The sequence below is a fragment of the Vigna umbellata genome, chromosome 3 (assembly GCF_029865625.1).
Source record: "Vigna umbellata cultivar VRB3 chromosome 3, Vumbellata_1.0, whole genome shotgun sequence".
Taxonomy (NCBI): domain Eukaryota; kingdom Viridiplantae; phylum Streptophyta; class Magnoliopsida; order Fabales; family Fabaceae; genus Vigna; species Vigna umbellata.
This window is the reverse complement of record NC_142167.1, coordinates 2,069,579-2,097,368: the sequence shown is the minus strand read 5'-3', so window position 1 is coordinate 2,097,368 and position 27,790 is coordinate 2,069,579. Positions and strand designations below refer to the sequence as shown.

The 27,790-nt window shown below is 29.9% G+C and overlaps 2 protein-coding genes across 2 annotated transcripts; both read right to left on the bottom strand.

The window, feature by feature from the left end:
- Positions 1-183: 183 nt before the first annotated feature.
- Positions 184-13,522, bottom strand: LOC124837816 (putative LRR receptor-like serine/threonine-protein kinase At1g53420). Its single transcript, XM_047313276.2, has 24 exons — positions 13,244-13,522; positions 13,000-13,171; positions 7,663-7,734; positions 7,436-7,504; positions 7,243-7,314; positions 7,084-7,155; positions 6,803-6,874; positions 6,631-6,702; positions 6,474-6,545; positions 6,313-6,387; positions 6,109-6,186; positions 5,746-5,820; positions 5,117-5,191; positions 4,015-4,080; positions 3,900-3,932; positions 3,685-3,725; positions 3,061-3,440; positions 2,743-2,938; positions 2,523-2,657; positions 1,816-1,934; positions 1,483-1,693; positions 1,140-1,377; positions 840-990; positions 184-685 (listed from the first exon to the last, which is right to left on the bottom strand). Exons 1-24 carry the CDS (start codon positions 13,341-13,343, stop codon positions 290-292), a joined length of 3,042 nt encoding a protein of 1,013 aa, XP_047169232.2. The 5' UTR covers positions 13,344-13,522; the 3' UTR covers positions 184-289.
- Positions 13,523-14,150: 628 nt separating this feature from the next.
- LOC124837817 (putative leucine-rich repeat receptor-like serine/threonine-protein kinase At3g14840) lies at positions 14,151-24,813 on the bottom strand. The gene is made up of 24 exons (XM_088108353.1): positions 24,661-24,813; positions 23,609-23,786; positions 23,191-23,262; positions 22,560-22,631; positions 22,363-22,434; positions 22,190-22,261; positions 21,401-21,472; positions 20,514-20,585; positions 20,356-20,427; positions 20,118-20,186; positions 19,230-19,301; positions 18,872-18,940; positions 18,192-18,260; positions 17,969-18,034; positions 17,849-17,884; positions 17,657-17,694; positions 17,130-17,521; positions 16,492-16,687; positions 16,259-16,405; positions 16,042-16,160; positions 15,728-15,938; positions 15,375-15,615; positions 14,946-15,096; positions 14,151-14,637 (listed from the first exon to the last, which is right to left on the bottom strand). Exons 1-24 carry the CDS (start codon positions 24,752-24,754, stop codon positions 14,272-14,274), a joined length of 3,018 nt encoding a protein of 1,005 aa, XP_087964479.1. The 5' UTR covers positions 24,755-24,813; the 3' UTR covers positions 14,151-14,271.
- Positions 24,814-27,790: the final 2,977 nt, after the last annotated feature.

The window sequence follows — 27,790 nt, the reverse complement described above, 5'->3', positions numbered from 1 at the left end:
GCAAGATTATCTTATGACATGTTGATGTGTTTACTGAAATGTCACTTGACAGTGTATTTACTAAGATATCAACATGTTTATTAAAGTTTTTCTTTAAACATTAAGATTTCACAATGTTTTTTAAAAATATGCTTCCCTTCTAACGATATTTCCAATTATATAGTTGGTAAAGAGTGTAACACATTATGTTAACTAATCATTACAATAACTATTAAAAACCTTATCATAATTAATATATAATATCACAATTATGGTTTGGAAAATAGTGTGAAAACAAAATTACACCCTTCTAATTTCTTTTCTCCCAATAAGAAGAATCAGTATGGACAGGATATAAATCTGCAGCTGATGAAGAAGAAGCAGTCCATGGCCCATCTTTTGATGAACTATCATATCTATGTGTTTCATTGCTCTCATTTTCTTCCATTTGAGAGTAATATTGTCTCATAGCCTCTTGCTTCTTTTCATCCATTACTTCAGATGAATCTGAAACAAATTCTGGAATCACAGTTTTTCCTTCAAGCATGCTAAGAACTGATGACATGGTAGGTCTAAGGTTTGCAGTGGCATTTGTGCACAGAAGACCCACTTTTATCATCATCATAACCTCATTTTCATTGAAATTTGTTCCTAATCTTCTATCAATAAGCTCCATCAGATTCCCTTTCTCTTTCAATATATGTGCCTGTTGAACAAAAGCCAACATTCCAAGCATGTGAAAATAAAATAAAAGGAAAAAACAAAGTACAAAAGTTGAATGACACGCCAGGTAACAAAATAAATATAGTGTGCAATGAATAATTTGATTGACACAAACAACTGCAGAAAATAGAAGTTACCCAATCTAAAAGATGCAATGCTTCTTGCTTGGGTCTCGGGATGGTATTACTCTTTCCAGTTACAATTTCCAAGGCAACCACTCCAAAACTATAGACATCTGCTTTATCAGTTAAATAACCATGCATTGCATATTCTGGTGCCATATATCCACTGCATAATTCAAATCCATATTCATATCAAATTTCTTGAATCAAATCATCTTTAAATTTTGTTATTTGAACTATCATAAGAACTTTACTATGTAAAGTTTCTTTCCTTTGTTTTTAAACAATATTCATGGAAAAGATTCATTTACTTACTAAGTCCCAGCTATTCTTGTGCTTATGTGAGTGTTGTCTTCATCATCAAGCTTTGCAAGACCAAAATCAGATATCTTAGGGTTTAGATCTTTGTCTAACAGCACATTAGTAGCCTTTATGTCTCTGTGAACAACTTTTAATCTTGATTCTTCATGTAGGAAAGCCAAACCTCTAGCTATACCAACACAAATCTTGTGCCTGGTTGCCCAATCCAATCGCATACAAGATTCTTCATTTCCTTCATAAATTAGACATGAATACCATTTAGTCATTTAAATATTATAAATAAGTTACAATAAATTGAGAATTATATTTGGCGATTATTATGAAAACAAATACTTACTAAATAAAGCATGTGCAAGGCTATTGTTTTCCATATATTCATATACCAACAACAATTGATCTCCCTCAACACAACAACCGTAAAGTTTGACAAGACAAGGGTGTTGCAAAGCAGAAATCAACCCTATCTCATTTATAAACTCACGGTTCCCTTGCTTAGACTTTGATGAAAGCATCTTAACTGCTATTGTTGTGCCATCCGATAAAGTACCCTATAATTACAAAATAATACACAATTTTTTGTGAGTTTTCTGTATTATGTAATAGGTTATTTATAATATTCATAGATCAATCAAAATAGTTATGAGAAGTTATGTAATATGTTGAAGGGTACCTTGTAGACAGGACCAAAGCCTCCTTCTCCAATCTTGTTAGCGATATCAAAGTTATTCGTTGCAACTTTTATTTGACGCATAGTAAACAAACCCACTTGCAAATTTAAATGCTTTAACTCTGTCAATAAAATAGAACTAAAGTTAGATACATCATACATCTTGAGAAAATGTTGTGTTTTATTGATATGTTGAAGAAAAAAAATATTATTTTAAGACTTTAATTATGATACCCTATAGTCCAATTGTAGATGACCGTTAACTTGTTAAGGTAATAATTATAAAAGTCAACACACTTGTCACACATAATAGTATAGTTGGGATTGGAAGATGTAAAAAAACTATTTTATGTTGTTAGTATACTATTTTTTTCTCTTGTTTTAATTATCAAAAAATATACCAAGCTGGAATAACATCTTTTGTCCATTAAAAAAAGTTATACTACTAAATGACACAACAAAAATTGAATTTAGTGAATATGTAGTGTAAAATTGTTATATTTATCAGATAATTGAAAGTCGTGTTTACTATGACTTTTAAAATAATTATCATCAAAATGAGAGAATTTATCATTGATAGAACAACATTATAAAAATATTTTAAACTGTTGTGCATATATTAATTTCTTGTAAATATTTTTATGGAGATAAGAACAAAACAAACACATATTTCACCATTTATAGTTTGTCACTTTATTCTAGATATTTACCTTTTGTTAATGAATTTCTTTTGCCAATATGAAGTCTCCAGGCAAGTACAACAAGTATGACAAATATTATTGCAGAAACTGCTATCCCAATTCCAACCCCTACAGCCATGTCACCTGTATCTCTGGGACTGTTTACTGATAAATGCAGAAGAGCAATAGGTGTCATTTGATACCATAAATGCAAAACTGGAAGAATAAAGTGACAGAGACAATGAGTTACCACGAGTGGCAGATATAGCTGATATAAGAGGCCCATATACTGATTTATATGGGATAGCAGTTGTTCCTTTTCCAGCCCAATAAAACCGAATGTTTAAAGTTCCATTACTAACAGTAGTTGAAATTCTTTTTGTGATGTTCTTTCCAACTCCTCCTGCTTCATTTGCAATATTGAAATCCTTCAATTCTAGCTTTTCCTGCAATAGTTTCAATCCAAACCTTAATGGATTTTGACTTCTGTAGTTCTTAAAACATAGAGTCTAAACTTTGAGTAATTCTACAAGTGAAGTCAAATACACTACAAAGACGGCTATAGTACCTGAATGTAAACATCAAATATACGTCTTCCAAGACTGCTATATGTGTTATCATCAGTGAACACGATCTCTGCAAAATGCAGTGATACTGTGTACTCTCCATTTTTCAGACACGTTCCGTAATAAGTCAAGGAAATGGGAGATACACGTGCAGTCCGATACAATGCAGAGTCTGTCATAGAAAGCGTATTTTGACTTTTTTGGATATAGACTTTTGCATTAGTATTAGCATCCAAGAAATGACCGGTATTGCTAAATGCCCAGTTTTCTTTGGGCATTTTAGATGTTGCTGCTCCCGATGGATCCGAGTTTTCATCGTATAGTATACCTTCACTACTTTTCACTTGTTCACCACCACAATTTATATGGAAATAATCAAAGGCTGTTACAAACGAAAAAAAGTCAGACTTATAGGAATGCAATACTAATTTTTATTTTATTATAAAGTTTAAATGATATTGTTAAGTATTGGTTGTGTTTAAGAAAATGAGATCTTATTCTTTATTTTACCTTTATAAAGGGGTAAATTATATTTTCATGATAACAAAGAAGTTTCTTTTATTCATGATAACATGTCCAATTGCTTAATAGTAACAACTTAGTTTGAAAGAACTACTCATACTTACTTGTCGTACAGTTTCCACTAGTCAGACAAGTAACAGCTCCCCTGTAACAATATTAAAAGCAGACCAAAAACAGGTTAGCAGATTTCAAACTCATTTATGAAAAAAAGTCCACTTCTTTTCTAAACATGAACTGCGTTTTAATCTCAAACCAATGGTTTCTAAACATCTAAATAGTAAGTCTTCCACAGAGAAAAACGAATACACATATATATTACCTTTGGCTCATTGGGAAGCTTTCAAACAAGTTCCTGTAGCAGAAAAGATATTAATAGTAACATGAATATCTTGATAAATTTACAGATAAAATAAATAAAATATTTCAGTTCTTACATTTCGCCTTCAGTCTCTTGGCATGCTTCGGAGTTTTTATCGGTGAATTTGTTGTATGAAAGATCTCTATCAATACATGTAAAATTCAATTCAGAAACTAAGATAAAAACGAATCGGAGTCCCGAGAAGAAATTCATTCTTTCATTCCAAGATCAAGCATCTAGGTATAAAATATCAATTTATTCAAAAAGTACTAAACCAAGCAATGTTTATATATTCAACAGATTTACATATAAATGGGAGACTTGACAAAGTTAGATTGGAGGAACAGGGAACTAACCTAAAGGATGGAGACTCATGCCAGAGCATCATCATTTTTTTTTTTAGTATTCAGAATATATATATATATATATATATAAAAGTTAGAGGTAATGTATCTTTAATCTTTGTGATTTCTATTATTTAACATATTTAGTTCTATTCTCGATCTTAACCTCTAGGGGGCTGCACTTAAAGTTTTACATTTTCTCACTTTACCCTTCCCTAAATCTGATTCAACATCTTTGCACTCTAAATTTTTAAAACAAAACTCGTTTTTAGTACCACGTGAGATTAATGAATACACTTTTAATGCCACGTAACCCAAACTTAAACGAGTCATTTGTTTAATTTGACGACATGCCTCTGATTACTTCAATTTTACAAAAAAAAATGACTCAATTCAGACGCCAAAAAAAAAAAAACCTATTTGAGATTCTAGACTAAAATAGGAATATACCGAAACTAAGCCTTTAGTTTATCATAGTTGAATGGCAAAGGAAATAATAATTAAATATCGATGTGGATAACATAAAACAAATGGTACCAAAGGAATAAAATTATATTTAAAGACGAGGGTCAATTATATTTACACTAGCAAAAATAAGAATGTGTGGGTTTGGATATCTAATAAATATCCTAATGCGACATTTACATATTTTTTATTGGTGTGCACCTAGTAAGATGCATTATATATATATATATATATATATATATATATATATATATAAATTAGTCTTTTACTGATAAAAAAAGTAATCTAATATACACAATCTAATTATCAAAGAATGTGTAAAGTACTTAAATTAAGAAAGCATAAATTAGGGTTTGAAATAGAACTCACATTGATTTCCCAGATTTAACTCCATTAGCTACCCACGAAGGTAGTGTTCCATTAAGTAGATTTCCAGTGAGATATCTAAGAAACAATTAAACAAAGATAAATTATGTAGTAGTCAAACATGAAATAATGCTAAGCTAATCATCTTTAGTCTCACTATATTTCTTTTCTCCTTTCGTTAAAATCACGATTAATATATTTTCTTGAAAATTAAGTAATTGTGTTACTAATTGGATAGCATCACACAGCATAAACAAATGTCTAAATTGGAGGGATGACTTTTGAAATATAGATGAAACATGCTACCTAATTACATAAATGTCAAACCAATAAACAAAATACATTTAAAGTAATGTCATCCAATAAATTTCAATTTTGCTTATGAAATTATATTTCATTAGTTTTTCTTATTTTGTTTTTGAGTCTCAAAAGTTGTTTCGATTTAAACAGTAAAATAAAGTTTTTGAATAGTGTTTTAGGGAAAATAATATAAAATTTTATTAGGTTTAAAAAAAATAAAATAATTAAGAATTATCATAAAAATATAATCATTACTAAAATTATATATAACAGTATAAAATAAATAAATAAAATATTTTTTCCACACCAAACAACAACTAAAAATAACTTACACGCGTGTGGGTATTGATAATAGCTTTTCAAATGTCTCTGGAATCTCTCCGCGTAATTTGTTAAAGCTTAGGTCTCTGAAAGAAAATCACCCAAAACAAGTTAACAAATGCTAAACAATAGAAATAATAAAATATTAAGACATGTTTTAGTGCATTAAGCTATTTGATGAATATAGCAACTCAATAAAATGTGACCAGAAATTAAATAAACTATTCTCGGAGCTATTTAGCTAAAATATTATTCAATTACTTTGAAAGTTGGACTATTAAAATAAATAGCTAGTATTTTAACATATAAATCAATATTAGAAAATTGCATTGAAGAGTTCATATTGGAAATAGATTGCACGAATAAAGACTCACAAGGTTTTCATGTTAATGCTTGTCATGCTCCCAAGATACGGAGGTAATTCGTCGCTAATTTGGCAGTTCCTTAGTATCCTACGGAGTAATATCAGATTTTGTGACTTTTGCAACAAAAATAGTTTAACACTCAATTTTTAATTAATAAATCAATCAAAATAATTAATATTAATAGTAATGAAAGCAATTAAGTAACTCACTCACAGTGTTTCCAACTTTGTCATATTATTAATTTGTGGGAAAGTGGAATCCGATCCATTAGTCAAGTCAGTAATTCTCCTGCATTCAATATTTTGATGAAAATAAGAAAATGGTTTGACATTAAATTCATTATCATTACATTATAAAACATTAATTGTACTTACAAATCATCTAAGTTGTGCAGAAATGAAATTTCAGAAGGAATTGGCCCACTTAAACCACTACCTTGAATTTCTCTGTACAATAAATATACAATTCAACAAATATTAATTAAAATATGACAAAAATTACATTTTAATTCAAACATCAAAGTGTTCTTACAATATTTCAAGATTTGTCCATCTTTGAATAAAACTGGGTATCCTTCCAGAGAAGTTATTGTCATTAAGACGGCTGCATGTTAACAATGGAAATTGAAAATTAAATAAAATTCAAAGAAGCTAAAAAAGCAACAAAATTCAAATTAACCAATGGCAATAAAATGAAAAATTACAGCTCTCTCAATGATGTAAGCTTAGCCAAAGTTTCAGGAAGTTCTCCAGTGAAGTTGTTAGAAGTAAGATGCCTGTTGAAATAATATAAATGCATTATTAATAAATTTGTTCATAACATCGTATTGATAAACAGAAAACTTGGAAAAGACATAACTATTTATTAATTTTTATCACAAACATCTTAAAAGTTATAATATTAATAAATCATATACACTTGTGTGGATTATACATAAAAAGTGCAAACGTAATGAAATTTGATTTTGGATATTGCATGGCTTACAATCTTTGGAGGTTAGAAAGGTTTCCAAGATCCGATGTAATATTTCCAGTGAATTGATTGAATTCAAGGACCCTATATTCAGTAGTATAGTAAGTTATAATGAACAATTAAAATTCAAAAGTTGGAAATGAAGATACTCTTGGATAGCCAAAAACTTACAAACTTTCGAGGGTTGTGATGTTTCCAATCTCTTTTGGGATGGGACCAGTAAGTCGATTTCCAAGAAGAGAACTACCATGAAATTGTAAATTAGATAAATGTTTTCAGAAATAAAAACAATATTTGTAAATTATATATTAAAAAATACAACAACAACAAAAAAAGTAAAAAACAACAGAGTAAAAGAAAATACATAATGCGAAGTTTGGAGGAGCCCCATGCAACAGGTATTGTTCCATTAAGATAATTGCGAGTGAGGTCACTGTTAAAATAAAGAAAATGAAAAGAAAGTAATTGTGTATTGATTAATGTAGTTGGTGACAGATGCATACACAATTGGGCAAAAGTAAAAGAAAAGGTAAGATCGTAGAGTGAATGAAGCAAATTTATTGTTCTTAAGAAAAATTGATTGTTACGTACATTTCTTCAAGGTGAGGTAGCCCTGTCAATTCAGGTGGGAGAGTGCCTGAAAGATTTTGTGTTTTCAGCATTCTACAATTATTTATGCAACATAAAGGTTAGGAGATTATGCAGAAAGAGAGCGAATGGCAGAGTGAAAGAGTGCACAGAGATTGAGAAAACTGAGATGTATTTTCATTACAATTGAATTAGTGAATTACAAAATATATATGTAACAGAGGAGAAATGTGCTAATTGTCATTTTGACAGTTATAATAGTTGGATTAACACAACACTCCCCTTAATCCAAATTCTCTATATATTTAACACAGTAAATTTCTCAACTTTTCAAATCTATTTTGCCTAGGCTTTAGTAAAAACATCAGCAACTTGATTTTCTGTGGAATAATGTATTAACTCTAATCTCCCTTTGTTGACTTGATCTCTCAATAGGTGAAATTTAGTTTCGATGTGTTTACTTCTCCCATGGAAAACTAGATTCTTTGACAAACTAATAGCAGATTTATTGTCTACTAAGAGTTGCACTGGTTTCTACACTCAAGCTTCAATTCATCAAAGATTGTCTCCAACCACACACATTGACATGCTGTTTCGATAGAGGCAATATATTCAGCTTCACATGAAGAGAGGACAACCACGTTTTGCCTCTTGGAACACCAAGAAATTGGTGCTCCCATGTATTTGAACAAGTAGTTGTATGTAGCTGTCAGACTTTTTAGGAAATAGAGACCAAAACTAGTTGTTCCTTCAAGTAGCGCAGGATGTGTTTGGCAGCTGCTAGATGTGACTGCCTTGGATCACTCATAAACCTACTTACCAGCCCAACTCCATAGCTAATGTTAGGTCTACTATTGCAAATATACCTAAGTGATCCAACAATCTGCTTATACAGGGTTGCAACCACCTTCCTTTCATTTGCTTGGTTGGTCAATTTCAAGTTTGCCATGACTGGAATTGAGGTGTTGTTGCAATTCTCCATGCTAAATCTCTTCATAACCTCATTGATATATCTCCTTTGATGAAGAAACATACCATATGTTGTTTGCCAGAATTCCAGCCTTAGAAAATAGCTTAGATTGCCAAGATTTGTCATTTCAAACTCTTCTTTTAAACTCTTCAATTTCATCTGGTGAGTTTCATGTCACGAATAGATCATCTACATACAAGCAGATCAACAAAATGCCTTGCTATCCAACAGCTTTCACATGGACTCCAAATTCCACAGTGCACTTCTGGAATCCAAGCCTTATAAGCAAAGCATTGATATGGTTGTCCAGGCCCGAGGTGCCTGTCTAAACCCGTATAAGGTTTTGTTCAATCTATATACCTTCTGCTCTTCTCCTTCCTTCTCAAATCCTGGGGGTTGTCTCACGTAAACCTCTTATTCTAATGGCCCATTCAAAAATGTTGATTTTACATCCATTTAGCAAATTTTCCAGCTCTTCTGGCCACTGCAACCACTAACCTCACTGTTTCAAGTCTTGCCACTGGTGCAAATATATCTGTGAAATATATTCCAAGTTGTTGTAAAAAACCCTTTGCAACCAACCTGGCTTTAAGCTTTGCCACTTCTCCATCAGGTTTATATTTGGTCTTAAACACCCACTTAACATCAATGGGATACCAGTTCCCAAGTTTTGTTCTTCTCAATAGCCTTTAGATCCTCCATCATTGCTTCTTTCCACTCCTTTATATCAATAGCCTTCGAAACAAGCAAGGTGTACAAGATCACCAGAACTCATTATATCATATGTCTGCAAATACTTCATGATCTGTGAGTCTAGTAGATGGAAACCTTGCTCTTTGAGATCTCCTATTATTAACTCCAAAATTAGTTGTAATTTGTTCATTATTATTAGGATTTTTGTCTTCCAACCAGCTAGGCACGAAATATGGTTTCAAGTCTCCCTCAACTTCCTTCCAATCAAATGTTGCAGCCTCATCCACTATCACATCTCTCCTAATGACAATTTTCTTCTTTTTTGGGTTGTACAATCTATATGCACCTGTTGGATGGTAGCCCACTAGGATAAGAGTCTCACTCTTATCATCTAGCTTCTTTCTTCTCTCGTCTGGAACATGTTTGTAGCACACAGATCCGAAAATCCTCAGGTGATGTGCAGCTGGCTTGATTCCTGACCATGCCTCTTCAGGAGTGCAATTTGGTACTGCCTTTGTTGGACTTCTGTTCAGCAAATAAGCTGAACTCCCCATAGACTATGAGGCAGCTTCTTTCCTTTGATCATGCACGTAGTCATGTCAAGTATCATCCTATTTCTTCTTTTGGCTAACCCATTATGTTGGGGTGTATATTGAGCAATTACTTCATGCACGATTCCTTTGTCATCACGGAATTTGCCCATTTCACTAGAGTTAAACTCACCTCCACCATCAGTCCTGAAAATCCTGATCTGAAAACCAGATTGTCTCTCCACCGAAGAACAAAATTTCACAAAATATGAGTACACTTCTTTCTTTTCTTTTAATAAGTCAATCCAGATTTTTCTAGTCCATTCATTTACAAAAATCAGAAAGTGCTTGTTACCTCCAAGTGATGACACCTCAAAGGGGCCACACACGTCTGAGTGGACTACATTAAGTGGCTATTTTGCTCTCTTGGGTGCAGACTTCTTGAACTTCTTTCTAGCTTGTTTCCCAACAGCACAACCTTCACAGATTTTATTTGGAGCGGATATCAGAGGAACTCCCTTCACTAACTCTTTGCTCTTTAATTGACTCAAGCTCTTAAAATTCAAGTGACCGAATCTATAGTGCCATAGTCATCCTTCTTCTTCAACATCCATGGTGGATAAGCATTGGACTGTTGCAGCATTCAAGTTTACCTTGAATGTCCTGTTGCTAGCAAAAGGAGCTTTGAGCATTGGGCGTTGTTTCCTGTCAAACACTTTTATGTGATTCTGCTGCATTTCCATTGTGTACCCTTTTTCTAAGAGTTGTCCCAAACTCAGCAGATTGCTCTTCATTGTTGGGACATACACTACATCGTCCATGTATGCGATCTTGCCACTCTTGCATGTGATCAAGACTCTGCCAATTCCTTTAGCCATAATCGTGCTGTTATCCGCAAACCTCACGCTACTTTTTATGCTTGGATCAAGATTCACCAGCCACTCTCCTTTTCTTGTCATGTGGTTTGAACACCCTATGTCTAGATACCAACTGCATGAGTCATCCTCTGCATGGCCCGTTACATTTGATAGCAACATGTGGTCTGGTTCTTGATCACACCTGTCCTATGCCAACTTCCAGCATAAATCATCTTTAGCATTCTCCATCGTGCTCATCAATAACACATGGTCTGATTCTGAGTCACATGTGTCTTGTGCAAGGTTCGCTATCATTCTTGCCTTTCTTCACAGCTTCATTGTGCCAACACTCTGCAACATAGTGTCCATATTTGTTACACGTATCACATTGGATGTTTCTTTTATCATAGCCTTTTCTGCCTCTACCTCTTGACTGCCTTCCACCTCTTTTGTTTACCTCTCTTTGTTCGCTGCCATTTTCCTCAGCAGATTGTTCAGAGAAGTTTGCATTTCTGCCTCCAGTTCTTCCACCTCTTGAACGTCCTCTACCTCTTCTAGCTCCATGACCCTTTAATTTTTGGTCAGTTCTGGTTTGTAAGGCTTGATTTGTACCTTGATTCATGCTCTTTTCAACATTTTTCCTTTCGATCAGCCTCTACTCATGTGCTTCCAACTAATTCTGCAATTCTTCAACTCTAATGCTTTCAAGATCTTTACACTCCTCTATGGCAACAACTATATGATCATATTGAGGAGTTAGTGTTCTGATTTCTTTTCAACTATCTTTCTGTCTTTCACAGTCTTGTCACAAGACCTCATTGCATTCACCACAACCTGGATTCTCCCAATGTATTCAACAATGGTTTCTTGCTCCCCCTTGCACAGAAGCTCATAATGTCTTTGCAAAGACTGCAACCTAATCTTCTTTACCTTCCCAGAATTATCGTAACATTCTTGTAGAATGTCCCATACCTCATTTCTCGTGGTAGCCTTAGAAACCTTCTGGAAAATTGCAGCAGATATACACTGATGCAACAACATTCTAGCTTTGCAATCCAGCCTCTTATTCTCCTTATACAATTTCTTCATTTCCTCTGAATCACTCTTCGAAGGTTCTTTAAAACCTTTCTTCACAATCTCATCTACTTCTTGGAAGCCAAGAATTGCATCCATCTTGACACACCAATCATCATACCCTTTGCCATCAAACACTGGCAGATTGATATGAATCATTCCAACCATCACTTCCACGAGACTTTCTTCTTCTTGATGAGTTTTCTTGAACTTCACTACTCTTCACAGGTTTTCGCAATCTTGCTCTTGATACCACTGTTAGGAGATTATGCAGAAAGAGAGCGAATGACAGATAGTGAAAGAGTACAGAGAGAGATTGAGAAAACTGAGGTGTATTCCCATTAGAATTGAATTATTGAATTACAAAAGGAATGTATATATATGTAACAGAGGATAAACGTGTTGACTGTCATTTTGCCAGTTATAATAGTTGGATTAAACACAACAATAAAAAATGAAAATAATTAGAAAAAGTATGAAAAATGATTTTTTTTCATAACAGAGTGCCTTTTTTTCAAAACTCATGTTAAACATTACAAAGCAGTATGATTCTAAACTTTACTAACCTGTCATTACATAAAAATATTATTGAAAAAGAAAAATAAAAACAAAAAACATGGAAGCCAAACCAAATCTGTGAACAAAGAATATATAGAAAATTTCTTTTAAAAGAAGATAAACAACTATAAACATGAGAAGTTTATATATTTATTATGAAAAAAAATCAAGAACACATAATATCATATCATTTTCTTGAATTTTATTTTGTAATCCTAGAAAACTCAACTTATACACAATGATTTTCCTTCCTAAAAGTATGAAAATAATTTAACTTTTTTCCTTTCTATATTTTCAAGTATTTTTTACATCTCTTTAAAAGATAAAGAAACAATTTTGAGAAACAGAAATAATCTTACTCAAGAATAGTTTCTAATCAAATATGTCAAAAGTCAATATTATAAAAATGGTTATTAGCAATAATAACTTCCATAATTTTAGCAGCATGTCGAAGTTATTTTGTGAAGTTATTATCCAATCTAACATTGATGGTCCAGAACTATTATAATTTTTTTAAAGAAAAGAGAAGAAATTGTCAATATAAATAATTACACAAACCATTTCAGATATAGTTTCATAGTTGGTCTAAAAGATCAGAGTTGGTGAAAATATCTCAAAATTTGACAGGAAAGGGAATACCTTAAACAAAGAAACTTACATTGAAACAACATGACAAAAGCCGTCAATGGAGATAGAACAGTTGCATCTGACATAGTTGGCTTTGTCTTTGTCAATAGTTACATTCCAGGGAGGTTTATTACTGCATGGATCTATATTTGTGTCCCAGTTCTTATTACCAAGGATGTTGCCTATATCTTTCAGAGCTTTCACTATAAATAACCAAATTTCAAAGGGCTATCAGCAAATAACTTTCTACATATATATACACACACATATCGTACCTTCGTCTGGGTGAGTGATATTTTGTCCAAAAGCAAGGGATGTGAAGCATAGCAGAAGGAATGAAAAGAAGAGAAATGGAGAAGGAGTGATCTTCTTCATGCTGACTCAGTACCGAATTAGGAACAGTGGAAAACAACTTCAGATGGGTTGGAAATTTATATAAAGGAAAATATACAAAAAAGTAGAATTGAACTTTGAGCTATTTAGTCGAAGAAAAATAGAGGAAATTATTGACGACATAATTTTAGGTACAAAGAAGAACTTTGGAAAAGGTCCATAAAGAAGGATGAAAGGGGTTATTTAAACCCTAAGAAATAATTGAATCTAATTGACATTCATAAAAATAAAAATAAAATTATAAATTAAAACTATTTTTACATAAATTAAATTTTTAAGAAATATATACATATATTTGAAGTGTTTGTTAAGAAAAATATGTATACTTACTCAGAAAGAGTCAAAGTCTACCTAGTCGTCTAATGTCTTTTCCATGCAATTATTGGAGTGCATTTATTTGAATAAACTGGCAATGGAGAAAGCCAACAGAAGCTACCAAACAAGCAATAAATTATATATAACGTAGTTGTTATATAGAAAATTTAAAAGTAGGCTGGTGATTGTCTCACTAGAGTAATAAAATACAAAAAACCATGTGCAGGAACCAGAGGACTATTATATACCTCATTCTTTTCTCCCTTCCCTTCCAATTTTTTTAAATAATGACAGTTCGTCTTCCTTGTGCAGCAAATCATATTCATTGTCCCGGAAAGATAAACCTTCTTTCTCCCTTCCCTTTTCTAATTGCAATGTATTGTATATATATATATAAAAGTGGTCTAGTAGAAAAAGTTAAAAGAAAATAAAAGAGGTGGTGATATAACTCTTCACTCTTAAAACTAACAAAACTAACAACAAATTTAAAATATTAATTATCGCAGAATCATATCGTTTTACTTGTATTACAAGACTCTACGAATAAACATTCAAAGTATAAATACATCAAATTATATAAAGACTGATTACAGTTTTACATAGAATCTTTTAATCTGTTGGTCTCCAATGATGAATTAGGGTAAAGGGGATAATGATCAACCGAAGATGAAGATGAAGGCCATTCAATTGATAAAGTTTGACTTTGATTATAGTACTGTCTCATTGTTTCTAACTTCATTTCATCCATAACTTCACTTGTATTTGAAACGAATTCTGAAACAAGACTTTTGCCTTCAAGCATGCTTACAACTGAAGACATGGTGGGTCTAAGATTGGAAGTAGCATTGGTGCACAGAAGAGCCACATTAATCATCACCATGACTTCTTCTTCATTGAAAGTTGACCCTAGTCTTTCATCAACCAACTCCATTAATTTACCTTCTGCTTTCAACACACGTGCCTAACTTGGAAAGGAAAAATCATTGAGAATCTTTGTAGAAAATCCAGCACATAGAGTTACGCAATTGAAAACCATAATTTAAAAAAAAAAAGTAACTTAACACAATATGTGAGATATATGTCTTAATTTTAGGAAAAATTATGAAAATCAAAAGTAAGATGTTAATCACAATTGCTATTATGGATTAACACTAGATGAAAATTGTATGACACTATTTCTTTAACACATACAACAGAAAGGGTAATTAGATTATTTTATGTAGTTTTTAGATTCGCATGAATAATAGATAAGTTTGTAAGTAAAATTACCGAATCAAGAAGACAGATCGTTCCCTCCTTTGGTCGGTGGATTGTGTTACTCTTTCCACTAACAATTTCCAAGGCAACAATTCCAAAACTATAAACATCTGCTTTCTCTGTCAAATATCCATGCATGGCATATTCAGGAGCCATATATCCACTGCAAAAATTCAATTATATAATCACATCAAAAGAAAAGTATGGCTGAGTTTGTTATAACTGGATAAAATAATAGTATCTATATTTTTATATTCATTTGATACCTAATAAAGGATACGATGGTTATAAAAGGTAAAGTTTTGTATTTTTTTTAAAAAAGAGAGATTAAAAAGTGAATAAAAATAGTATCAAATAAATATAAAAAATTTAGATGTGTCAAAAAATATTTTTCCAATTGGGTAAGATATAATGAAAGATGAGAAGAAGAGAAAGGCTAACTAGGTCCCAGCTATTCGAGTGCTTATATGAGTGTTGTCTTCCTCATCATCAAGTTTAGCTAAACCAAAATCAGATATTTTTGGATTTAGCTCTTTATCAAGCAACACATTAGTGGCCTTGATGTCCCTGTGAACAATTTTGATTCTTGATTCTTCATGTAGGAAAGCCAAACCTTTAGCGATACCTATGCAAATCTTCTGCCTTATTGCCCAATTTAATTGTAAACTAACTTCTTCGCTACCTTTGCAATTTTATAAAAATGGACAAGAAATAATATTTAGTCAAAACAAAGTTATTGCAATGTGAAATAAAAAAATAAATCAATGTTGAACATATATAAATTAACGATTTACCAAATAGAGCATGTGCTAAACTATTGTTTTCCAAATATTCATATACCAGCAATAGTTGATCTCCCTCGACACAACAACCATAAAGTTTAACCAGATAAGGATGTTGCAAAGCTGAGATCAAGCCTATCTCATTTATGAACTCTCGGTTTCCTTGTTTTGATTTAGACGAAAGTTGTTTCACTGCTATCATTGTGCCATCCCACAAAATGCCCTACATGTAAACAATGGAATACACTTTATAATAATAACTAAATAATCTCAACAGTCACAATAATCAAACACAAAATTCAGAACAAAATATACATTTTAGATACCTTATACACAGGACCAAATCCTCCTTCTCCTATCTTGTTTGAAATATTGAAGTTATTTGTTGCTACTTTGATTTGACGTAAGGTAAATACACCAGTTTTCAAATCTAAATCCTTGAATTCTGCATCGATTTAAATCATCCTTAATAATTTTGAAAAGTAAGCATTTTCCATAGCATGAATGCCCTAAATTAGATAAGGAAACATTTTTCATACTCACCTTTAGATAATGAGTTATTACTTTTAAGGCAAAATCTCCACCAAAGTATGCCGAAAACCAAGATGAGAATAACCAATGTTGCAACCATAATGAGAAGCACGACCCGTTTATGATGATGACCAGGTGGTGATGGAGGTTTAAAATCATCTGTTGGTGATAAGAAGAAGTACATGTATAAAATATTATTGTAAATGTAAAGAAAAGAAATACAAGTTGGAGAAAAGACAACCCACCAGAAGTGACAGATATTGCTGAAATAAGAGGGCCATATACTGATCTTTTTGGAATACCAGTTGACCCTTTTCCTGCCCAATAGAAACGAATCTCTAAGGTTGAGTTACTCACTGAAGCAGTAAAATTTTCTATATGTGCCTTTCCAGCCCCTTGTGCTTTCTTTACTATATTGAAATCCTTCAATACTCGTTTTCCCTGCAGCATTATTCCACCTTCAAACTATAATGTTTCTTTATAAAATGATTTTTGCTGATAAATAATGAGATACAGTACATACTAGCCAATGTACCTGAAATCATATGATTATTCTATTCGGAATGTAAACGTGAGTACAAATTTCACATTAGATAAAAACGAGAAAGTAAAATACTATATAAAAGTGAAAAACTCATTAACTCATTGTCTTAAGATTTTTTGAGTAAAAATTGATGTTAATCCCTTACGTGATTGGATTCATATCTCATTAATGTTTATATCTCTTTCCTGGACTTACTCTTGGATGAACCAAACATATATCATTGATCTTATAAAATATCATGTCATTAATGGATGAATAGAATAGAAGAAAACAAAAAAAGAATTGCATTGGGCAAAAGAGAGAGAAAGGGTGGTGACAAGAATTGCTTAAGCATGATACCTGAATGTAAACATCAAATAGACGTCGACCTAGGCTTCTGTATGTGTTATCATCTGTGAACATTATCTCAGCAAAGTGAAGTCTTACTGTGTAATTTCCATTTGCGAGGCAAAATCCATAATAAGTTAAAGAAAGGGGAGACATTCTTGCAGTGCTATAGAGTTTGGCTTCAGCATCAGACATATAAAGCCTTGATATATTTTGTACTTCGTAGCTGCGTGCTTCTTTTTCACTGTTAGCGTCTAATAGGAGACCAGTATTGCTAATCGCCCAATATGACGAATAAGATATTGCTACTTCTTCCGATTGAACGCTTAAATCACGATCATATATTGTATCTCCAATTCTTATCACATCATTTCCACCACAATTTATATGGAAGGAGTAAGAGGCTAAAAACAAGACAGTCAAATTTTAAATACTTTAATGCTTACAAAGTACGATAATACTTTTTATATTATAATACTAACCGAACACACTGAAATTTTGAGACAAATTTACGAAAGTTAGTTGTTCGATCAACTTACTCTTAGCACATGTCGCCTTTATACAAGAATAGGGTCCTCTGAAAGATAAATAAATAAATAAATAATTGACTTGTCAAGTCATGACCAATAAAGTAATTAAATTAAGCAGTATTAATTAATATATGATGAATTTCAACTAAATTTTAGTAAATACACTTGATAAAGGTAAAATGTATCCGAAATTAAACTTACGAGTTATTCTCACTTGAAAAGCTTGCAAAAACATTCCTAGGCATTTATATAAGACATAGATTAGTCGAAAATAAATTCATGAAACATAGCAAAAATATGAACATGAATATGCAATATTACTTATTTTGATCCAGACATCCTGGTGCTCCTTCATTACCGTTGCTGAAATTATTGTATGAAAGATCTCTGTGCACAAAATGTGAAAAATGTGGTAAAGAAAATAAGATGTCAAAAAATTGTATATTTTAATTACCATGAAGAACAACTGGATAATTTGATCTGAGGAAACCTAAGTATTGATTATAAAGAAACATGTGTTTGAAAAATAAAATAAATAACTCACATGAACTTAGCCTTCTTAGGTAATCTCCATTCATTTCTTGATCCAGTGAGAAGGTTTCCAGTAAAATATCTATTACATATATATATATATATATATATATATATATATATATATATATATATATATATATATATATATATATATATATATATATATATATATATATATATAATAAAAAAAAAACCGAAATAGTCATTATATAATAAAAAAACGAAACAGTCATTATAAAGAATATATTTTGTCCCTTGAAAATAATTAAACTTCACCTTATAGTCATTATACAAAGTTTGTCTGTTTTTCATGCTGAAATTTTAAAATGCACTATTTCATACACTATGTGTAACGAATGTGTTTTTGGAAGTAAAATAATTTCACTTAACAACTTCATTTGAATACTATAATACACATCAATGTTTTAAATTAAAAAAATTTAAATAATATGTATGATTATCAAATAGATTTTCTTATTAAAGAGTATGCTGGTTAGTTATTTGGATCATATACATCTAAGTTGTTCTCAATTATCAATTCAAATACACTTCCCCTGAAAAAATTAAAAATTACTCTATTAATAAAAGAGTTTATTGCTCTATTAATAAAAGAATCCATTCCTCATTAATAATTGATTTAATTGGATTCATAATCTAACAAATATTTCTTTGGAAAAATCGGATACGTACATATTAGTTGCGTTTATTAGTCCTTCCATGTTTGGAATTTTGCCCCTTAATCTGTTATAGCTGAGATCCCTGAAATAAATAAAAATTTATTTTATAAGCCAAGGCATATGAACTTAGTGGTAGTGAGAAAATTTTCAGAGGCAAAATATTTTTTTTCTTTTCGTTAAATGAAATTAAACATATTATTGTAAATCTAATTTTGAATAAAAGAATTAAAAATATAGGAGCTAAATTTATTATTTCATGTATACTCATTTTTATTCTTGTATTCTACAACAAATGTAACTACAAATTATTGGGTGTTTGTGGTCACAAAAATCTGAAGCAAATATGAAGAAATGAGTAAATAAGAACTTACAAAAGTCTCAAATTTGTCATGTTTCCAATATATTCTGGTATTTTGTCGTTAATATTGCAATTCCTTAATACCCTGCAGAATAGTTAAATATTAGAATAAGTATTATTCTGGGTCTTAAAATGGTGAAACATTTTTGTAACGGTTTTTGAAATAAATTTCTGAAATTGAAATTTATTATATGTTATATCATGTGAGTCTTTAATATTACTTATTTTTTTTCTAGAAATTATAATTACAGTATATTATTAATTTCATATATACCATTAACAAAAAAATTCTTTTATATATACGTAATTGTTTTTAATTTTACTTTCTTAATAAATATTTTTCTTAGCTCAAATAGTTATTCAGAATAATAAAAATCACTTATGTAATAAAAATTAATTATAATAAAAATTAATTATAATAAAATTATAACAATTATTTAATTTTATAATGAATTTATTACAAAAATTATTTTATAACTTAATAATATAACCTCGCCTCGCTGTGGTCACACTAATATCTATCCCAACAGTAATAAGAAAAAATGACTTTATTAATTCAGAGTTGCTGCTACCATTACTCTTGTTTTTTATACATTAGTATAAAGTAACATAAAACGTTTTAAGAAATAAATTAAATGTCAAATTTATTTGTATATTCATATTAATTTACAATAATTCGAACACTACTTAAAACTATACAACTAATAGTGTATACTATAATCTTATATAACATAACTTAATGGTTATCACTTATTTCAATTAATATTAATGTATAGAATCACTACACCTTTGTTTAGACTTGTATCAATTAAATTAGTGAAAGCCATAAGTAGTAATTTATTCTTTAAATAGTAAGCAAAAGAGATGAAATAAAGACAAAAATAAATAAATAAATACTCACAATCGTTCCAATCGTATCAAGTTAACTGATGGAAAAGTTGACTCGGGTCCATTTAAGTCAGTAACTTTCCTGCATTATAAAATAATTATAAAAATAAATAAAAATAGAATAGTTCATTTTCTATTTTATTTTAGAATTATCAAATAAAAAACACTTTTTCAAAGTAAAAATTAATATCCTCTATTTTTTTCTCCAAAATTCAGATTATAAACGCATTTTTTTATCGCATGATACTTACAATTTGATTAAGCTTTGCGGAAATGAAAATCCAGATGGAAATGGTCCTGCCAAGCCACTCCCTGTAATATCTCTGACCAAACAAAACTTATGGTTGTATATGATCAATGAACCATAGAAAAACAATTAAATTTAATTTTGTGGAGAAATGGTTCTCACAATATTTGGAGATTTGTCCATTTTTCAATAAATTTAGGTATCTTTCCAGAAAATTGATTATCGCCCAGACGTCTGCAAATTTGTGATAAAGTAAACATGAAAAAAGTGACAATTAATTCTGAACAAAATTCTACAATTAAAGGGTCCCAACAAAAAAAAAATTACTAATTCTATAACGTCTACTATATCTTCTTTTAATAATCTTGTGGTGAAATTGGTGAAATTAAAACTTGAAAAATATATTAATGCTTTATTTTCAATGCAAGAATGGAAAGTGAAAAAAATAATATTTAAATCTAAAATAGATTTGATTTGAGAAAGGTCATATGAAAACTATTCTAACACGTCTGATAATTTATTTTTACAAAAAATTACAAAATCACGTTATATTAAATTTTATTTATTATTTTAAATATCGAGATTCAATTACAATAAAAATTTAAACTTAAAATAAATCATAACATTTAATAATATACATATTCCCTAAATTATCACGTTAAATTAAATTTTATTTATTATTTATATTTTTTTGGCTCATATCATAAATTTGGTTTAAGTTACTGTTATTTGCGTGGACACAGCCGACACTATTAACATCAAGTTAGTGTCGCTTTAGTCGATGTTATTAGCATCCACTTAGCATAATTAAACTATTATCATTAACGTTTACTTAACGTCTACTTAATTCACATGTGTATTCCTTTTATAAAAAAAGATATCTTGATTCAAATAAAATTATTCTTCCAGGAGTCATTAATTCTAACATTATATGCATTTTAAATAAATAGATTAAAAACTTAAAATCACAATTATTTTAATTAGAATGGATTATTAAATAGTTGGATCTAATGAAACGAGTTGATGGAAAGTAAAAATAGGAAGCTTACACATCTCTCAATGTACTCAGATTGGAAAGTGTTTGAGGCCACTCCCCTGTGAAATTATTAGAGTTAAGTAGCCTGTGGCATCAAGAAATTATGTAATCAGTTTCATGTGTGCAATTAATCCAATTTTCACCCATAAAAAAATAAACAATATTAAACAAATAAATTTTACTTTATTTTATATATTATAAATTAGTCTTACATGGGACTTCCAACACATGTAAGACCAACACACTCTTTGTAAGATGAGATTTGTATCCACTTATATATTATAAATTAACCTAAATTAGATGGATAAGATGTGAATTTAAATGCTATAATATAAGAAACTAAATGGACACCTTGAAAATTATAAACTAGTTAAAAAGTAAATTTTAAGTCTAACTTAATCCTAAAAAATCAAATTTTAAAGTAAGATTTATATTAAATTATATATTCTAAATCAGTTTTAAGTTCAACATATATTACTGGGTTAAATATGTTTTTAGTCCCTAAAATATTGGTCGTTTCTGGTTTTCGTCCCTCTTTCAAAGTAAGGTACAATTTGGTCCTCATTCTTTTCGAAAGGTTCGTTTTAGTCCTCGGAATTTTGATTTTAGTCCTCGAGGAACAAATTTTTAAACAGTGTTTAGTTTTCGAGGACTAAAACGAACGTTTCGAAAAGAATGAGGATCAAATTGTACCTTACTTTGAAACAGGGACGAAAACCAGAAACGACCAATAGTTTAGAGACTAAAAATATATTTAACCCTATATTATTTATTTTGCACAGAAAAATAAAGGATGCCTTACAATCTTTCTAACTGTGGAAGATCGCCAAGTTCTGGAGGAAGATTTCCATAGAAATTATTGGACTCCAGAATCCTATTCAATTTGAAACAAAGAAAGAGAGAGTGATATATATATTCGTAAAATTCAAAAGACACTGATTACTGTTACATTACAATAGATATAGAAAAACTTACAAAGTCTTAAGAGTGGTGATTTGTGTGAGCACTTCAGGAAATGGACCACTTAGTCGATTTCCCAACAGAGCACTGTCATAAGAAATGCAAATCATGATAATGAAATATTATTTTAAAAGGATATACAAATTCAAAAGGTAAATTAAAAAATGAAGAAACGATTAAGCTCGAAAATGAGAGATGGAGAGAAAGCATACATGGTATTGAGAAATTTTAAGGTTGCCCATTCTTTGGGAACTGTACCGTTAAGGTAATTGAGGGATAAGTCACTGTTTCAAAAAATAAATAAATAACAAAATGAAAGTGAAACATAATATCAAACTTGTAATTTAAATAAAAAAGGATTAAATATAAAATTTGATATTTTAAACATAATATCAAAATTTGTAATTTAGTTTTTAACTTTATAAATAATAAATATAATTTTTTAATCCAATTATATTAAATTCTTTTAATATATCAAATATACTTTTAATTAATATTAAAACAAAAATACGTTAAATAATATAAATAAATTAAATACTAACATAAAAAATATTTGACATATTAAAAAATTCAACGTAATTAAATCAAAAAATTAAGTCCATTTATTTTTAAAATTTAAAATTAAAATATATTTAAATTTCAAACACAAACAAATTTTAATTTTTTATCAAAATTTGAGACTAAAAACATATTTTATTCTTAAAAATATTCAAATTAACTATATACTTAAAATTTAATGATTTTTTTAATGAAAATCTTCGTGTAAATATGATAATAATTAAGAAGTTAAATATAAATGAATTTACTGATACTATTATCCTTGAATAAGAGAGTCTCACGTACATATTTTGAATGTAGGGTAACCCAACCAGCTCTTTTGGAAGATTGCCTTGAAGATTGTGTCCTACGATATCACTGTTATGTTTTTACCACGAAAAAATTGAGAATAATATTAAAATCTTATATATAAAAAAAGAGAATTTATATTCATGAATGGTAATATTTCTTTAGTTTACACCCGTATTATATATAGTTTATCTATCACAAAGAGTTATGCTATAATTAAGACTAATTATCAAATCAAACATATGTACTTTAAACCAATTGCATAGTTACAGTGACAGAAGAGAAATTATCATATTAAGATAATATTAATGTTTTTGATAAAAAAATTGTAATAAATTAGACACGAGCAAATAATTAATGTTAATAATATAGTAATCAAAAATTATGCGTGTTTTTGTAGTGAAAATAAGCTTACATGCTAATAACATGGCAGAATTTGTCAATAGAGCAATTGCAGGAGACATTATTTCTGGGAACTAGTTTTGAATCATAAGGTCCAGGCAAACTCCACTTTAGATTTTCACTGCACGGATCTACATTGAAGTCCCAATCACTTTTCCCAACTGTTTTAGCTATATCTTTAAGAGCTTCTACTGCACAAACAGACATTTTAACATTAACGTTGTGTTCAGTACCTAAAGTCCTGAGTTAAATAAAAATGATAAAAGTAGATTCTTGAAAGTCAATATCGATTAAAAATTAGTTCATAATGTAAATCACATCCTACAAACTCAATTAAATTAGATTTAAAGTACACTTCTAACATGATATCAGAGTCATAATTAAAACTCTCTCGAGTCAACCTATATAAAAATTTATTAACTTTTTGTTTTAAAATTTTAGATAAAAAATAGTATAAATACCATATATAATTAAATTCAGATCTTATTAATATTGTTTCTCTACATAAAGTTTCCCTTTGATAAACCTAACATTTGTTCTTTACATACAGACTTGTGAAAATTTGTTTCTCTCAAAATAATGCTAAAAGTATGTAAAAAAATTCAATATTAATAAGTTAGGAATAAACTGGTACAGAAGATTATAATATGATATATATTTTTTATTTAAAATTTAGATATTTTTTTAGAATTAAATATATTTTTGGTTTCTTAACTTTTAGTAATAATTTAGTTTCTCTTCAAAATTTTGATTTAATTTATTCTCCAAACTTTAAAAATGTGTGAATTTAGTCCTTTTAACTAAATTTTGTTAGGTTTATTTGATGTTTCAAGTGCTTAACAAAATTTAGTCAAAAGGACTAAATTCATATATTTTTAAAGTTTAAGGACTAAATTAATCCAAAGTTTTGAAAAGAGACTAATTCTAATTTTCACTTAAAGTTATGAGATAAAAACATATTTAACCCATTTTTTTTTTATATAAACCAAACCGAAGACTCATACGACGACTATAACCATTTTTTAATGACTTTAGTTTGAAAGAAGTGAGAAAAATATATCATACCTTCTTCTGGTTGAGTAGTGGATCCATGAAGTGATGCGAAGCACAAGGCAAGAAGTGAAAGGAAAAGAAAAGGAGAGAAAGTGGTTGTCTTCATGCTCGTTGATTCTTGAGTTGAAATGATGGAAACGTTTTTGCTCTGAATCGCAATAAATGGCGGAATCTTAAATAATGGATATTTTCTTAGCAAATTACTATTCTATCCTATTCTCTTGAAAATACTTTTGTATTGACTATTCAACCAATTATTGCTGTTATGTCTTTTAATAATATATTTTAGATCCGTGACATTGTTGTCGGGAGAACGATGGTGATTTCTTTAATGATGTTTTAAAATTTTAACACGTACTATCAATAAAAAAATAATTTATTAACGTATAAAGTTTTTACGATTGTATTCGAATAGATACCAAAATAAATAAATTATTTAATGAGGGTATGAAAGTAACTGCCTAACTTTGAATCCATTATTGAAAGAGAGATGAATGCAAGTGCGAAGGACTGAAGAAAAAATTGGATACGGCAAAGGAAAGGCTAAGAAAGGACAATGAAAAAAATTGTATGGCTTGGGATTTCTCTGTCTTTATGATGGAGTTGGAAATAGACTGTAGCTCGGATTATAAAATAATTTTTCCGAGTTCATTACAGATGCATATATATATATTTTAATGTTTTTTCATTCATAAGATTTAAATAAATCTCTCAATTGTATGAGGAATTTTTATAGGGAAGATACGCTATGAATGGTGTACGAGTTTCTTAAGAAATTTTACAACACTTTTAATGTAAACCGAACTTTAAGATTCAATTTATGGATTTTTTTTTCATTTCTTTTATATGTTATTCAATTTTATTTATATTATTTAACGTAGAATTTTCAACTCATTTAGATTTATAACCATTTCTCTCTTAAATATGAGTTGAATTTTTTCATAGGTTTTCACCACAATAGAAAATGATTATCTTTATTTATACTTATCTTAACTGTTTCCCTTTTAATCCCTTTCCTTTTTAATCTATTTGTTGTTGGATCTTTATTATAAAAAAACATATTTGTTTTTAATCATCAAGACTAACTTGACTTTATTACCACTACTAGTAAATCGCCTATTATGTTTTGTTTTTCACGAAATCGAAACATAAAAAGGTATAATAACATTTTTACAATTTTTGTGAATATATAAATTTCAGTTAAAAAAAATCAAAGTCATTATATATAGTTTTTAGTTTCGGTTAAATAATAATCTAAGCTTAATGGGATGCAAATAAGCACAAATTTGACCTTTTCAACTAATAACATTATGAACAAAGTTTATTGTCTTGATTCTTCTTATAACTAATGTCATATAACTAATGTCATAGAGTCTTAACATTCTCTCTATAAAGAGGTATTTCAAACTGTTCAGATTTTGAATAGGTTTATAACTCTGATTCTTTTCAGACTGATGTCATAGAGTCCTTATACTTCGGTTTTACAAAGGTCTGAGGCCAAAAGTGTGAACCAAATTTCAAAAATGCCTTTAAAAATTTTATTTTTAATTATTTCAAGAAGCTTTAGGTAGCAGTTTTTAGTAAAACTGATGTCATAAAGTAGTTAGTGCTTTAGTTAAAAAAATGATTGATACAATATGTGTTTGGAGGGTAAAAAAAGGGAAAATTTACAAACCCATGTACAATTTCTTCTTTGGTTTTCTTCTTCATTGCTTGCGAACCTGTGCTGCTCCATTACTCTGAATATCGTGGTCATTGCCTCCAACATCGCCATTAATGTTTGAACTCGTCGTTACTAGTTTTTCTTTCGTGAAGGTGTTTCTCCGCAAGTAGCTTTTCTTTCTTCACTTGTTATCTTTTTTGGGCGTTTTTAAGTTTGTTTATGTTCTTGAGACTAATATGTTGTTTGTATTTGTGTCGAGGTATTGGTTTTTTTTTGTGAGATTTTGTTTTGTTCAAAACGCGAGTTATTGCATCATTTTTCATTGTTGTCCGCCTTTCATGCTCTCTGGTTCCTATTATTATGTTTAAAATTTACTTTTTAATATGACCATATAATTTTATATAATTTTGTAATAAGTTGTTCATTTTTTGTATGTTTGATATGTGATTAATTGTATGCTTAAATATATTGTTGTATTGAATTAACATAGTTTCTTGTTTTGAAGAAATATATTTTTTAAAAATGAATATAAAAGGAGATGGTAATAATTGTTACATCCCATTTTAACAATATAAAACCACAAAAATAAAAGCTACAAAGATGATAACTTATAACAAACTTGAGATTTCACGAGAAGAAAAGTGTACACCTTGAGAACAAAAAAAACTATCTATATCGCTGCTTTACCCTCAACCCCTACAATAAGACAATTGGAAAGATGTCCTCCCTAAGCTCACACCCATTAAGGTGATCATTGCAAAAGTGAAAACATCAGACAAACAAAAACAAAAGTAAGGGTAAGCTAGTATAAACAAAATTATCACATAATATTTAATTTTCAAATTATAAATTACACATTTTAGAATCACACAACGACCATAGACTTGACTCATCTGAATATACTATGAATGTCGAGCTATAACATGTTCTACCCTTTGTGTGGTGAAACAACTGACCCCTTAACTATCACACAAGGTTAGTCCGTTAAAACACTCTTTGCCAGATGGAGAAAGGCCCCAAGGCTGGGACCATGGTGGGTTCTGCACTTGTGTGGTGGAACAACTGACCCACTCAAAGCTATCACACAAGGTTAACACTTTAACTTGCCCTTTTCCAACTGACCTCTTATTGCTCTCACGACATGACTTATCACTCTCTACTTGAGCACGAATGATTATTAAAGTGTTAGGATAACCCATTAGAATTAAGCTTCTTACATTCATAATAACAACACTTGAAATTACAAATAAGGAATTCCTCCTTGGAACTCTTTTCCATAACTTTATTTAGCAAAATAAAGGGAGGTAAATAGGGTGTTTTGTACAAGGTAGCCCCTCTACTTGTTGTTTTGTCAAAGTCAAATTTTATATGCTAACCAATTTGATAAATTTGAATTGCCTCCTAATATTAAGTCTTTTTTGCAGGATTATGAAGATGTGTTTTCAATAAGGGTTCCTGATGGTTTGCCACCTTTAAGAG

What these genes read in the sequence shown, in the direction of transcription:
- LOC124837816 (XM_047313276.2), bottom strand. Translation starts at nt 13,343, where the DNA reads ATGAAGAAGATCACTCCTTCTCCATTTCTCTTCTTTTCATTCCTTCTG. An exon ending in AGCATTAACATGAAAACCTT is followed by an intron (nt 5,821 to 6,108) that starts GTGAGTCTTTAT and finishes ATTTTCTTTCAG; the next exon opens with AGACCTAAGCTTTAACAAAT. An exon ending in CAAGAGACTGAAGGCGAAAT is followed by an intron (nt 3,933 to 4,014) that starts GTAAGAACTGAA and finishes TTTCTGCTACAG; the next exon opens with GAACTTGTTTGAAAGCTTCC.
- LOC124837817 (XM_088108353.1), bottom strand. Translation starts at nt 24,754, where the DNA reads ATGAAGACAACCACTTTCTCTCCTTTTCTTTTCCTTTCACTTCTTGCC. An exon ending in CTTCCACAGTTAGAAAGATT is followed by an intron (nt 21,473 to 22,189) that starts GTAAGGCATCCT and finishes TTGATGCCACAG; the next exon opens with GCTACTTAACTCTAATAATT. An exon ending in TAATAACTCATTATCTAAAG is followed by an intron (nt 16,161 to 16,258) that starts GTGAGTATGAAA and finishes AAATCGATGCAG; the next exon opens with AATTCAAGGATTTAGATTTG.